The sequence below is a fragment of the Rattus rattus genome, chromosome 16 (assembly GCF_011064425.1).
Source record: "Rattus rattus isolate New Zealand chromosome 16, Rrattus_CSIRO_v1, whole genome shotgun sequence".
NCBI lineage: Eukaryota > Metazoa > Chordata > Mammalia > Rodentia > Muridae > Rattus > Rattus rattus.
Genome location: NC_046169.1, coordinates 30499815 through 30513120, shown reverse-complemented (window position 1 = coordinate 30513120; position 13306 = coordinate 30499815). Strand labels below are relative to the sequence as shown.

General features: G+C 50.6%; 1 protein-coding gene across 1 annotated transcript in view; it reads left to right on the top strand.

Moving 5' to 3' along the window:
- The first annotated feature begins 7331 nt into the window (after nt 1-7331).
- Bcl7a (BAF chromatin remodeling complex subunit BCL7A) overlaps nt 7332-13306 on the top strand; it is a 32626-nt gene continuing 26651 nt past the window's right edge. The window contains exon 1 of the mRNA XM_032886739.1: nt 7332-7569. Within this exon, the coding sequence (XP_032742630.1) occupies nt 7478-7569 (92 nt within the window). The 5' untranslated portion in view covers nt 7332-7477. The remainder of the gene's footprint in view (nt 7570-13306) is intronic.

Below are 13306 nucleotides of genomic sequence, written 5' to 3'. Positions count from 1 at the left end.
AGCTCCGAAAAAAAGAAAAAAAAGAAAAACAAAAACAAAAACAAAAAATAGGGGTTGGGGATTTAGCTCAGTGGTAGAGCGCTTGCCTAGCAAGCTCAAGGCCCTGGGTTCGGTCCCCAGCTCCGGAAAAAAAGAAAAGGAAAAAAAATGTTTTGTGAGAATAGTAGACAGGGTCTCACTCTGTAGCCCAGGCTAGCCTGGAACTCACAGAGATCTGCCTGCCTCTACCTCCTGGGTGCTGGGATCAAAGGCCTGCACCCCTGTGTCCATGGTGTTCATCACTACACAAGCTATACGCAGCGGGTTGCTCCTGTAATTCCAGCATGGAGTCACAGAAGGACTAGGCCAGCCTGGGCTATGGTGTGAGACCCTGTGTCTGAGAAAAAGAAAAAAAGATCAACTCACAAACAAGACTGAGCACCATCCCCAAGACTGAAATTCCTCGCTTCCGTGAGACGGGTCCCTTGGGTGGGCCCTGACTCCCCAAACCAAGGGCTTATCCAGAACTGGGGAGGATGCTCAACTGTGGGAAAGCCACGCACGAGAGACCCTAGAAGGAATCTGGTGACGTTCTAGGTTTCTGACTTTAGAATTGACTGATCCTAGCAGAGCTGAGGTCACTCACCTAGCCTGTGGGAGGCCTTGGGTACATCCATAACCCTGTGACACAAAACACTGAAACCTTTGTTTTGAGACAGGGTCTCACCACCTAGACCTGGCTGGTCTCAGACTCATAGAGTACAGGGATTCAAGGCGGGCCCCACCATGCCTGGCAACAGTCTGTGTAAAAGATTCCAACTTTACTCCAAGTCACTAGGTCATGACCGTCTGAGTTTAACCCTTCCATGTTAGAGGAGAATTTGGATATTACTTCACCTTGAACACGTTAATCTTCCTTTCTCCCTACCACCCCCAACTTCTTTGACAGGATGTCACGTACCCCAGGCTAGCCTCTAGGTCATTATACAACCAAGGATAACCTTGAACTTCTGATCCTTCTATTTAAACCCCAAGTGCTAGTATGACGGGCCTCCATCAGCAGGTCCGGCTTGGCATTTGCTTTCGGCAGGAGACGATGGCCTCAACTGGGTCAGCTTTATTAGCAGTGTATCTATGTTCCTGTTTCAGAGTAAGAGACAACATTGTCATTCTATGGCTGGAACTTTCTCAACCCCCTCGCTCTACCCTGCCCCCAACACACACACACTTTGTTAGGCCCTGGCGAATGCCCTGCTCCCCAAACCACAGAGCACCTCTGTCTATGAAAGCCACACCGTTGTGGTGAGTTGCTAGGCTGCAGAGAGCACTGAAGCTAGGCCCGCAGTTCCCTCCCAATTACACATCCCTGTTCCAGAGATGGAAACCTCCTCCAGCCCGCAGCGGTGAGCCAGCCTCCACCCTGGAGGTATGCCTAACACCAGGCACGGACTCAAGAGTTGAATTTAGCAACTCAGGAAAGAGGAGCATTTAACTTCAGTCCCCTGGGTGGGGGGCTTTATGATGCCAGCCGTCATAGGGGACCTGTATTTAGCAAGTGCTTGCTGGTGTATACAAACACTTATACAAAGCAAAACTGGGTTTCGTAAGAACCCCCTAAATCTGTAAGTTGTATCTTCCTTTTAAAGATGAGGCTCAGAGTTCTAAAGATGTTTGACATTGGCCGTGACAAACTTCCATTATCTCGAGGTCATCTTGTGCTCTTAACCTGTCTAGGATACTAATGTTTGTGGAATACTTGACTTGTCATGAGTGTTTCTGGTCCATAGTTAGACTAACAACCCTCAGGGCTGGAGAGATGGCTCAGTGGTTAAAAGCACTGGCTGCGGGGTTGGGGATTTAGCTCAGTGGTAGAGCGCTTGCCTAGCAAGCGCAAGGCCCTGGGTTCGGTTCCCAGCTCCGGGAAAAAAGAGCACTGGCTGCTCTTCCAGAGGTCCTGAGTTCAATTCCCAGCAACCACATAGTGGCTCACAACCATCTGTAATGGATCTAATGCCTTCTTCTGTGTGTCTGAAGACAGCGACAGTGTATTCATATATATAAAGTAAATAAATCTTTAAACTAACAACTCTTAAGCCGAAAACTTGAAAAGAGCCAAGAAGAGGATCTAGGCATGGTGATACATTGTACTGTGAATTAGTTAGCCCCTTTAGCTCCAAGCCTCCTGTCTCCCCTGGGAGCATGCACCTGACCAACAGCTCTCTGGATTCCTGAATGAAACACACACACACACACACACACACACACACACACACACACACACACACACGCCAGCTAATTTTGATGTGCCTTGACTAGCTCAATAGCTGGACACTTCTAAACCTCCCCTCAGCTAGCAAACACTCCCCTCCGGTATTCCTGAGTTATTATCTTTTAAAAATCTATATTTATCTCTGCTACCCCAGACCCGACAGAGGAAGTGCCCCTAGGGCCACTTTCCCCGATTCTTACATGGGGCCTTTAAGGTTCATCTTTCTGTTTCCTTCCCTGAGCAATCTAAAAGTCCCGCCCTGTCTCCCTGCCCAACCATTGGCTCTATGGCAATTCTTTATTATCAACAGAAGCCAGCTGGGGGCAGGGACCCTCAGGTCTGGAAGAGGAGGCTTTTGGGAGCTGAAATAGGACAAAGTCTTAGAACCAATCCCCTACAGTAAAATGTCATCCCAGGACTCAGTTTGAGTCTCAAGTTTGAGCCCAGCCTGAGCTATATAGGGAGTCCCTGTTTCTAAAAAGAGAAACAAAAAACGAAGCAAGACTTTGAGGGCCAGCAAGATGGCTCAGCTAGTGACGCTGCCTGTCGCCCAGACTGACAAGCCTGACAACCTGAGTTTGGTGCCCAGCACCCATTTAGCCGTTGGAGAGAACCAACATGGTATGTGGGTATCCCCCGCTAAATAAATAATTTAAAATTTAGAAGAAAGTATTTGGAAACATCTTAAAGGTAAGACAAGACAGCAGTCGGGTCGGTGGCTCTCATCCTGTGGATCTCCGCCCTTTTGGGGGGTAGAATGGACTCTTATGACCCTTTCACAGGGGGTCACCTAAGACCATCGGAAAGCAGATGTTCCTATTACAATTTATAACAGTAGCAAAATCACAGCTACAAAGTAGCAACAAAAATAACTTTATGGTTGGGGGTCACCACAACAGGAGTAACTGCATTGAAGGTCCCAAGCGGCCTTAGGAAGGCTGCGAACCACTGAGTTAGGAGGACTGGAAGCCAGGTGCCTGGCGCTCCAGCAGAGTCGCGGGCTTCTTATACTGTGGTACCTCCTCGCCGTGACACGTTTCCTTTTTGTTTAGAAACTAATAGTTTCTATGATCAAGCCCACCTAGATAAGACCTTATATATTTAATCCAGTGCTACCCCTGTATAAATGGGGGGAAAATTAACTTTAATGTATCTGCACCAATATAACTGTTCATTTCTGTAATGCCAAACCAACAGTAAACAGGATTACTTTTTCCTGAAGTTGGTAGCACAGCTAAAAGTGTCCAAGAATTCAAATTATATATATGTATATATATAATTTATATACATATATATATATATATATATATATATTTCCCCCCCGGAGCTGGGGACCGAACCCAGGGCCTTGCGCTTCCTAGGCAAGCGCTCTACCACTGAGCTAAATCCCCAACCCCCTACATATATATTTATATTATACATATATACACATATATTTATATTATACATATATTACATATATGTATATATATATCATATGATATATATGCGATATAATACATATTCTATGATATCTATGTGATATATGTTATACATGATATATTTTTTATATATGAGAGTATATTAATAGTAGCAACAGTTTTTTCGGGATTTGAATCATTTGTACAAGATAGAGTCATTGAGCACACTCCATTAAAAACAAAAAGCAAAGAGCAAGACTCCGGCTACCAGTTCAGTCCTGTTACTGCTATGGTGGCTTCCGCCTATGTGAACTTGACTGTGACTGAAGTAAATCTAAGCCCTGCTGAGTGTGGTGACTCCTGCTTGCAATTCTAGCGAAGGTGCAAGGGTTAGGAGTTCAAGGCTACCCTCAGCTACTTGTGTAAGTTTGAGGCTAGCCTGAGCTATATAAGACCCTGTAGGAGGGAAGGAGGAGGAAGATGAGGATTAAGGAAGGGGGAAAAAGGAGAAGAAATAATACAGTGTGTGACCTAGTCAAAGGGAGCCCGGCATATAACAAGGAAATGCATGAAGATCCAGCGAAGAGCGTTAGTCATCAGACACAAACTATGAAACAGCCCAGTTTTGTTGAAAGAAAGAAGCTCAAAAATATCTGCTGGGAGGGGACCTAAAAATGACACACTAGATTTATAAAGAACATTTGTAGAGAGCTTTACGGTTTAATCGGGAATCAAAAATATAAACACCTTCAGGGGATAGACAGCAAACTGAAGTCAGGTGGTTTCATGGAGCAAACCCGGTCACCTGAGCAGCTTGAAAGGCGAGGGCCGCTTTGCAGAACTCCAGCTGCTTCGAACCAATTTGGATTTCTTTTTATAATAGTCAAATTCACGTAACCTCACATCAGCCATTATGAACATTTTCCTCCCTTTCCCATTTTCATGGGCATGCATGTGTACGGTCTCCATGTGTGCACACATTTGCACGCATGGTGTGGCGCACATGTACATGGAGGTGCATGCACAGAGGCCAGTCCATGTCTGGAACGTCCTCTGTCTGGCTTATTTACTGAGGCAGACTGGCTCAATCAAACCCAGAGCTTGTAAGTATGGCTAGTCTCAGTGGCCAGCCTGTTCTGAGGAATCTCCTGTCTCGGTCTTTCAAGACTTCGGAATTACAGGCCAGTGGCCACATCCACCAACCAAAACTTTCCATGAGTTCTGGGGATCTGAGCGATAGTCTCTGTGCTTTCGTAGCAAGTGTCTAACCACTGAGTCATGTGCCTGGCTCATTGTAACCATTTACAAGTACAGTTCAGTGACATGGGACATTCACTTCTAACATATAGGTCCAGAAAACTTTCTTCATTACAAAAAAAACCAACCAACCAACCAAACAAACAAACGAAAAACCATTGGCCACCATCCCCTCTCCCCTGTCCCAGCTCCTGTCTACTCTAGATAACTCCTGTAAGTGGGGTCATACAATCTTCGTCCTTGCATGCCTTTATCTTTCTACCTATCATGCCTTCACGCATGTTTAACGATATTGGCATTCCTTGTATTATTATCACGGATGAATATCCCACTGTTTGAAAAGACATCCATTCATCAATTGGTATTTGGGTTTTTAATATTTTTACATTTCATCTACTGCGCGTGCATGCGTGTGTGTGTGTGTGTGTGTGTGTGTGTGTGTGCGTGCGCGCGTGTGGTATGTAAACATGTGGCGATAGGAGAACAACTTTCATGAGTTCTTTTTTCCACAGTGTGGGGTCTGAGAGTTGAACTCTGGTCTTCAGGCTTGGCAGCAAACACATGTACTAAGCCATCTTGCAGACCACATATGTGAATTTTCAATATATCTTATTTTAAAATTATATATATATATATGTATATATATACCACATATATTCTGTGTCGAAACTGTGGTATAGCACTTGCCTAGAAGGCACAATTCCTGCACTAAACAAAAATTCATTCCCTGGGGTCCAAGCACATATCTGATGGTCAGATACAGAGGGCCAAAAGTATGAGACTTCTGATTTACGGCACAGTTTTCAATCCATCATAAAATGGTTCTTTGACATATTTGTGGTGTGTGTGTGTATGTTGTTGTTATTTATTTGTTTTGTTTTGTTTTGATAGAGTTTGTCTTTGTAGCCCTGGCTGTCCTGGGACTCACTGCTATGTAGACCAGGCTGACCTTGAACACATCGACATCCGCCTGCTTCTGCCTCCCAAGCGCTGGTATTAAAGGAGTGTACCAGCACTGCCTGGCTCGACTGTTTTTTTTTTTGTTTGTTTGTTTTTCTTTTCTTTTTTTCTTTTTCTTTTTTTTTTTTCCCCCGGAGCTGGGGACCGAACCCAGGACCTTGCGCTTGCTAGGCAAGTGCACTACCACTGAGCCAAATCCCCAACCCCTTTTTTGTTTTTCGATTTTGGATTTGAGACAGCGGCTCACTATGTAGTCCTGGTTAGTTAGTCCTAGAACTACGTCCATAAACCAGGCTGGCCTTGAACTCACAGAGATCTGCCTGCTTCTGCCTCAGGAGTGCTGGAATTAAAGGACTGGGCTACCAGGCCTGACCGTTTTTCATATTTTAATTTTTTCCGCTTTAGGATCCTGTGTTTAAAGTGGTTAAAAGATAAGCCTGGGGAAGATCCCACAGATTCTCACACCCATCTCCCCACTAGTTCCCTCTACCAAACCCCTGCAGCACCCCAAACTTCGGGGGTGGGTGGGTGCTGGGTACTAGAATCACAGCAGTCGCAGATGAAGTTCACGGTTGCAACCTTGAATCACCCCTTGACTCAGTTTCCCCATTTATGAAAGGGCTGATGTTGGCATCAATGCTCATTTTAGGTCATCTCTTGTCCCAGCATCCACCTGGACGAGCATTCGCTCTGGTCCAGTCTGTCTAGCCGCAACTGCACACCCACCTGTCCCTATCCTGGTTGAGCTCGGTACATTCTGCCACGCAGCTCGGTCCCAGGGTAGGAAGACAGTTCCTCAAAAGAAAGTCCTTCTGTGTTGGACCAGTCCGGTTTACTTGCTGCTCCGGGCCAATACACAGCACTTCTATTAGGAGCCGTTTAAGATTAAATTGTCATTTTCAGAAAACCCCAAGGAGGTTGATCCGTGACTGGGACAACTTATCTCTACGGGAAAGAAAGTCCTGCGACAATGTCAATTGCCACCGGGCTCCAGCACCTTTCCTAGGACTGTAGTTTAAGCGTGGGGAAGCGACATTCTAGCTCGCACATTTTAACAAGGCAGCTGGCCAGAGACCGGCGCCTCAACTCTTTCTAAGATCACCTCGCGTCCCAAACCGCAGCCTCCAACTCCGAGAACTCAAGCGCCGGACAAGAAACTTGCACGATCGCGCCCGCGGCCACCAACCCGAACCAGAGCACCCACGGCCTGCAGTCTGCCATCCCCAGGGTGTGGGTCTTGGACGGAGAGGCCCCCAATCGCACCTGCGGCCTCTGGGTGAGTCCGGTCGCGGGGCCGTCCCGCGTGCTGGGAGGTCGGGGTCACCCGAGATAGCTTCCCAGGGCGAGGTCCCCGAGGCTCCCCGGGGAGGGCGGCGGCGCCCGGAGGCCGCACTGCTGGCGGCCGCGCCGCTCCCCCTCGCTCTGTGCAGCTGCCGCCCGGCGCTTGCGCACTGGGCCCCGGGCGCGCGGCGGCACCAGGCTTTGTGTGTGCGCGTATGTGTGTGAGTGTGTGTCTGTGCGCGAGTGAGAGAGCGGGCGAGTGTGGCGAGCAGGACCCGGCGGGCGCGCTCCCCCAGCCTCTCTCTCCTCTCTCTCCCTCCCCGCTAGAACCATGTCGGGCAGGTCGGTTCGAGCCGAGACCAGGAGCCGGGCCAAAGATGATATCAAGAGGGTCATGGCGGCTATCGAGAAAGTGCGCAAATGGTAAGCCGAGGCGCCTGCTCGCTCTCTCGCTCTCCCCGGCTCGCTGCACCGCATCGCGGCCGCCAGCAAGCCGGGACCCAGCGCGCAGAGCGGCGGGGCGCAGCGGCCCCGGGCCCGGAGTTGGCGAGGGCGCGCGGCCGGGGTCACCTGCGCCCCGCGGGGGCTGCGTCCGCTGCCCAGGTGTGCTTGGCGCCGGTCGCCCACCTGGCGCGGCGGCGGTGGCGGTGGCGGCGGAGGCAGTGGCGGTGGCGGTGGCGGCTGCAGCCCGGAGCCCGGAGCTCCGAGCTCGGCTCTCGGGAGAGGGGGGTTCGCAGCCGGCCCCAGAAGCCATTTCGTTTTTTTGTGCAAGTCACATGAAAGCGGCTTCCCGCGCGCCGGGGCCGTGATGCCGGCGGCGGCGGGCAGAGCGCGAGCTCCATTGTGCAGCGCGGAGCGGGCCGCCGTCTCCTCCCGGGGCGGCGCGGCGCCGGTGTCCCCCCAACACACACACACACACATACGCACACACACTCTCACCCTACGCCCCGACCCGCCCGCAGCTCCCCGCCTCCCAGGCCTCGGCGCCCTCGAGTCTGCGGAGTTTGCAGAGCGCGAGCCGTTTAAATTTAGCGCTTTGGGCAGCCTGGAGCGAGGGCTCCGGGCGAGGAAGGAAGATGGGGGCGAGCGCTAGGAAGGCGGTGGCGCGGCCCGGGCGCGGAGCACCCACGGCTCCCACGCGCTCCGCGCGGCACCCGGAGCTGGGGGAACGCGATGTTTGCAGCCAGAAGCCAAGTCCTGGGCCGTGTCTTGCCTTCTTCTAGCTGGAGCTGGTGTTTGTTTTGCGGAGAGAGCGAGCGACCGTTGTTTTTGTTCTCTGCACTGGGGGAGGAGGAGGGGACCGGGAGATTCGGTGTGGGCCGTGCGTGTTTTTCGAGCTCAAATTAGATCGTGCCCGGCGTGGCCTCGTTATAATTAGTAGGATGGAACATTTTCACGGCCCTCGTCGGGATCTGACTCCGAGGCGGCCCCAGAGACCAGGCCTGAGGCGCCAGTAGTCCACCACCAGGTTGGGTCAGACTTGTTGAAAACTCCCTGCTCCCTGATTTTAACTTTATTACGGTTTTTTTTTTTTTCCCACGGCTTCATCTGGGTCCGAGCGGGAGAGGAGCAGCTGCGAGGGTGTCCCCAAGTGTCAGCGGCTGCTGGCTGGACCTGTCCTTTATAGGAACTGGCCAGGCCCCACTGCAGGCTGTTATTTTGGGGGGGTTTCATTTCTTGAGTAATGCCTCTGTTGTTGTTGTCTTTTTTTTTTTTTTTTTAACACTTCTGGGGTGCCTGTCTCCGGCTTGATGGTGTCACAAGTTAGCTGTCCTTTCAGAGTGAAACCCAACAAAAAAGGCAAGGAGAAAAATCAATAAAGTCCACGTGCTCCCGGGCCTCCTATGGAAAGGGCTGTCTGCGGATGGCCGGATGCCCGCCGTGGGCTGGGTTTGGCTCCAATGGGACAAAGAATTTTCACAACCGTGAGAAGGGGAGGCTTTCCAAAGTTGAGATCCAAGTCCTGGGTGCCGGGGAGCTCCCCTGCTGAGCAGGGCGACTAGTGCCCAACTGGAGCCATTTAAAAATGGCAGAAACAGCTGCAGGCCAAAACACAGGAAAACAGCACAGTAACGGACCCTCTCCTGTGGGACTCTCAAGGGAAGGCTGGGGTGGTAGAGAACTGATATCAGAGCAAGAGTCCCTTCTGTCTGTCACCGGCCTGGACGGTAGAAAGCGGCAGGCTGGCTGGCCGGTGTAAGCTGCCTTTCTGGTCCTGGAGCTGTGACAGCTGCGGCTGGGTCTGCCAGCTGCTCTGCAGGGCGGGCAGATGGAGGGATGGGGCTTTCCACCCTGCGGGCCCCAGAGCAGCAGGCCTGGAGGCTTCTTCCAACCCAGCGGGTTCACAGCCTGCCGAGCCTGGGAGTGCAGCGGGGGATGTGGCCGCCTTCTTCCCCGTAGTGCATCATGACCTCTAAAGACTTCAGGCTTTTTGGGATCTCCTGCTTGAGTTTCTACTTCTCTTCCTAGCTGTGACCTTGGGCAAAGCATGAAACTCAAGTTCCTTGCTGCTGTCAACTAGGGGACTCGGTGCCCCTACCCCTTCCAGAACTGCCGAGGACTGGCTAGTCAGGTGGAGTCACTGGAGTACACAGGGGCCCTTGTAAACGCCCTTATGTAAGGTGGACTTTTGTAGAAATTTGGATCTGCTTCCCGTCCCCATCTTACACAGAAATGCAGGGGGCTTCCTTGAGTCACGGGATCTGGTCTTGGCCTGTCTGTACAACAGTGTTGCAATCAACCCTGAAGGCTTTGGGGTTGTTTATTAACTGTGGGCACCAACCATGCATTTCACCACTGGCTAAGGCATGGGGCTGCCATAATTAGCAAAGGAAAATACAGAACACCCAGGTAAATTTGAATTTCAGAAAAATAACAAAGTGATTTTAAAAAAAATATGTCGTCCCCCCCCCCCACCGTATAGTGATGTATGCCTATAACCTTAGCACTTGTAGAGGCAGGAGAATCAGGAGTTCAAGGATAGCCTCAGCTACATACTGAGTTCTGGGCTAGCCTGGTCTACATTCAAGCTTGTCTCAAAAAAAAAAAAAAAGGGCAAAAATGAAAATGTCTGCTGAGAATATTGCTTTAATGGTAGAATTTGAGCTTAATATGTACAAAGCTCTGGGTTTTGTCCTTCAGCCTGTACACACACAACCCTTTATGTAAGTATAGCTCATGAAATATTTGAGACACATACCAAACAGTTATCCATTTATCTGAAAAACTCAAAATCAGTGAGGAATTCTGTATTTTATTTTATTTATTTATTTTTTTTTTTTCGGAGCTGGGGACCGAACCCAGGGCCTTGCGCTTGCTAGGCAAGCGCTCTACCACTGAGCTAAATCCCCAACCCCCTGTATTTTATTTAGAGGAGAGGCGAGGTGTCTGGCATACCATTCAGTCTGAAAGCCTAGGATGGTATTTTTTTTAATACTCTGATTGGCTAGCCCTACCCTTCCTCTGCCCTGCAGAAGGAGCCTGCGTGAACTACGGCCTCCCCACCCATAGCTGGGGGCTACTCCTCTTCTTTCTGTCTGGTGTCCGGGCAGGGCGGGTTGGTGGGGTGTGAGGTAGCCAGAAGATGACTGAAGAACAACATGGTAGGTCCCTATTGGGTCAGGCTGGGAGGCCCAGTGTGAGTGAGAAAGACAAAGGGAAATCAGAGCTTCGTGGTAGGCATTGGTCCAGGACCTTTCAGCTCTCAGTCCACGAAGTCCTTTAGCAACTCACATAAGGACAGACTGACTAGTTTGGGGCTTTCCACCCATCCCTAAGAAGTGCCCTCTGAGGGGACCCAGACCTGATTGGGATGAGGTCAGGTCTCCCGGGATGACAAAGACTAACCGTGTAGTGAATTTACAAAGGGATTTAGAGCTCTCTGGAGCCAGCAAGGCCCCCTGAGACTCACCGGACCTAGACCCAGTAGAGCACTGGGAGTTTACCTTGGCCTTGGGAATCCGAGATGGACTCTGTAGTTTATAGAGGAGCCCGAGCTGGAGAAGAACTTTGGAGCTGTGGTCTTACATCTGGGACTTCATTTCATCCTTTTATCTCAGGAACACAAGGCAGGAGGTACAGAAGCCAAGCCAGTTGCCATGGGAACAAGCCTTTTTTTTTTTTTTTTTTTTTTTTTTTTGGCTAGGTCGAGGTGCAACTTGGTGGTCAAAGTGAACGCCTCCAGGTGGTGAGAGGTGCGGGGGCTGTGGGTTGGGGGAGCCAGTGTTAGCCATCGGGAGCAAGCTGTGGCTCCCAGGGGGAATGTGGACTGCAGATCATGTTTCCAGAGTAGCCAAAAAAACTGGATTTTTATGTTTTTTTCCTCTCTCTCCTTTCTTTCTCTCTCTTCTACTTTGGTAACCCAGTCAACCTTTTAAAGGGTAAACCATGAGGGTAAACCAGACGTGCCTGCCTGCCGGCCACTGGCTTGCCACTCTTGCTGTTAGATGATGGGAACTGTCTCGTTCCCTCAGCATGGGGGCAGCCAGCTGTGTGTGTGTGTTCCCCCATGATGGGTGGCAGCACACGTAGGAGATGTGAGTTGCTGCCCTGAGCCAGGGCCCTTAGAAGAGACAAATCCCAGGTCAGAGGTCAATCCGTACTTCAGGTCAGGTCGTACTTCAGTTTTTGAAAGTTCTATTACTTTTTTCTTTTTTTGACTTATTTTGTGTGTGGGGTGGGAGCGTACTCATGTGTGCTAGGATACACGTGTGGAAGTCTGAGCCTAGCCTGTGGGGGTAGGTCCTCTCCTTCTGCCATGTCAGTTCTGAGGGTCTAGCTCAGGTTATCCGGTGTCTTTACCCACCACCTACTGAGCCATCCCACCAGACATCATCATCATCATCACCACCACCATCATCATCATCATCACCTTCACCACCATCATCATTATTAATCTCATTGTGTAGTTTAGAGCCACCTGGGATTCAGAATTAGCAATCCCGCCTAAGTCCCTGGGGGTACAGGAATCTCAGGATCTCAAGGTACTAGAATGATGTCCCACCACCCCCAGCTCTCAAGGTCAAGTTCATAACTCTTGCCTCTGTCCCAAAGCCCCCGCGTCAGTGTCCACACTGGTAAGAGTGCTGAGTGAAGAGGTCACGGGCTGGGGAAGGAGGAGCCGGTGTGCAGTTGGTAGCCCACAATGCCTGATCACTTCAGACATTCGTCCCTGTTCCTGTCATGTTGGGAGGCCCAGGGCTCCGGCATACTTTCCAACCACCCAGGTACTCTCTAGAATAGACTTTTCTTCTCTGTGGGCAGCAGAATAGTAGATGGCAGACTCTGACGGCAAAACCCATGTTCACTCTATGTTTTTCCACATGAACTTACCACAGGTATTTACCGCATTGTATTGCCTGTGTGGCCCTGAATGGGGCGAAAGTTTCTGGACTGCCCCTTTCCTCATCTGAACCGTGTGCTCCTCTCTTGTCCTCTTTACTAACCTCAGAGAAAGGAGAGAGAGGAGAGGGGCCGTATAGCTTGGTCTCCAGTACACAGGAGCCATCAGGATTCCGTCTCTACCTGTCACTGAGGTTGTTCCCGGCAGTAGCCGTGTCCCCTCAGGTCCCTCCTGTGTATTCAGAGTGGAGAGTAAAAGATTGGGCCTGTGGCTTGTGCTCTCTGTCTGCCCCCAGGAGGCAGGAGAGGGATGGAAGTCTCTATCTTCACTTCACGATTCTCCTGCCGGGGGCTCTGGAAAGTGGTCCACTCTGAGGGTTTGGATTCTCACTGTGAGGTTATGAGTTCACCTCCTCAGCTCTCCCTTCCTCGATCGGTCAAGTGGAGAAGGGGACCCTTGCTGCCACAGGTGGTCATGTGAGCGTCGGAGTATGTGGGCATGGTGCTTGGCACATGAAGCAGCTACACACGGTCTGTCTCCCTTAACAAGCGAGCCAGGCCGTCGATAACGGGAACGTGGAGGAGACCTGGGCAGCTTGCGGATAGAAGTGTATGGTTTGGTTATGTGCATGGTTTGGTTATGGTTGTCTCTGAGCGTGCTTGCCACTGCTGTCCTCCCTCCCCCAAAGGCTCAGTGACGACATGGTAGAGACTGTAATCTGTCACGGTATAAATGAGGGGTAGACCATAGGGTAAGTTTGGGTGGAGAAGCCAAGGGTCCCCATGACTGCAGTTCTAGGCAGCAGCGGGACTGTTGTGC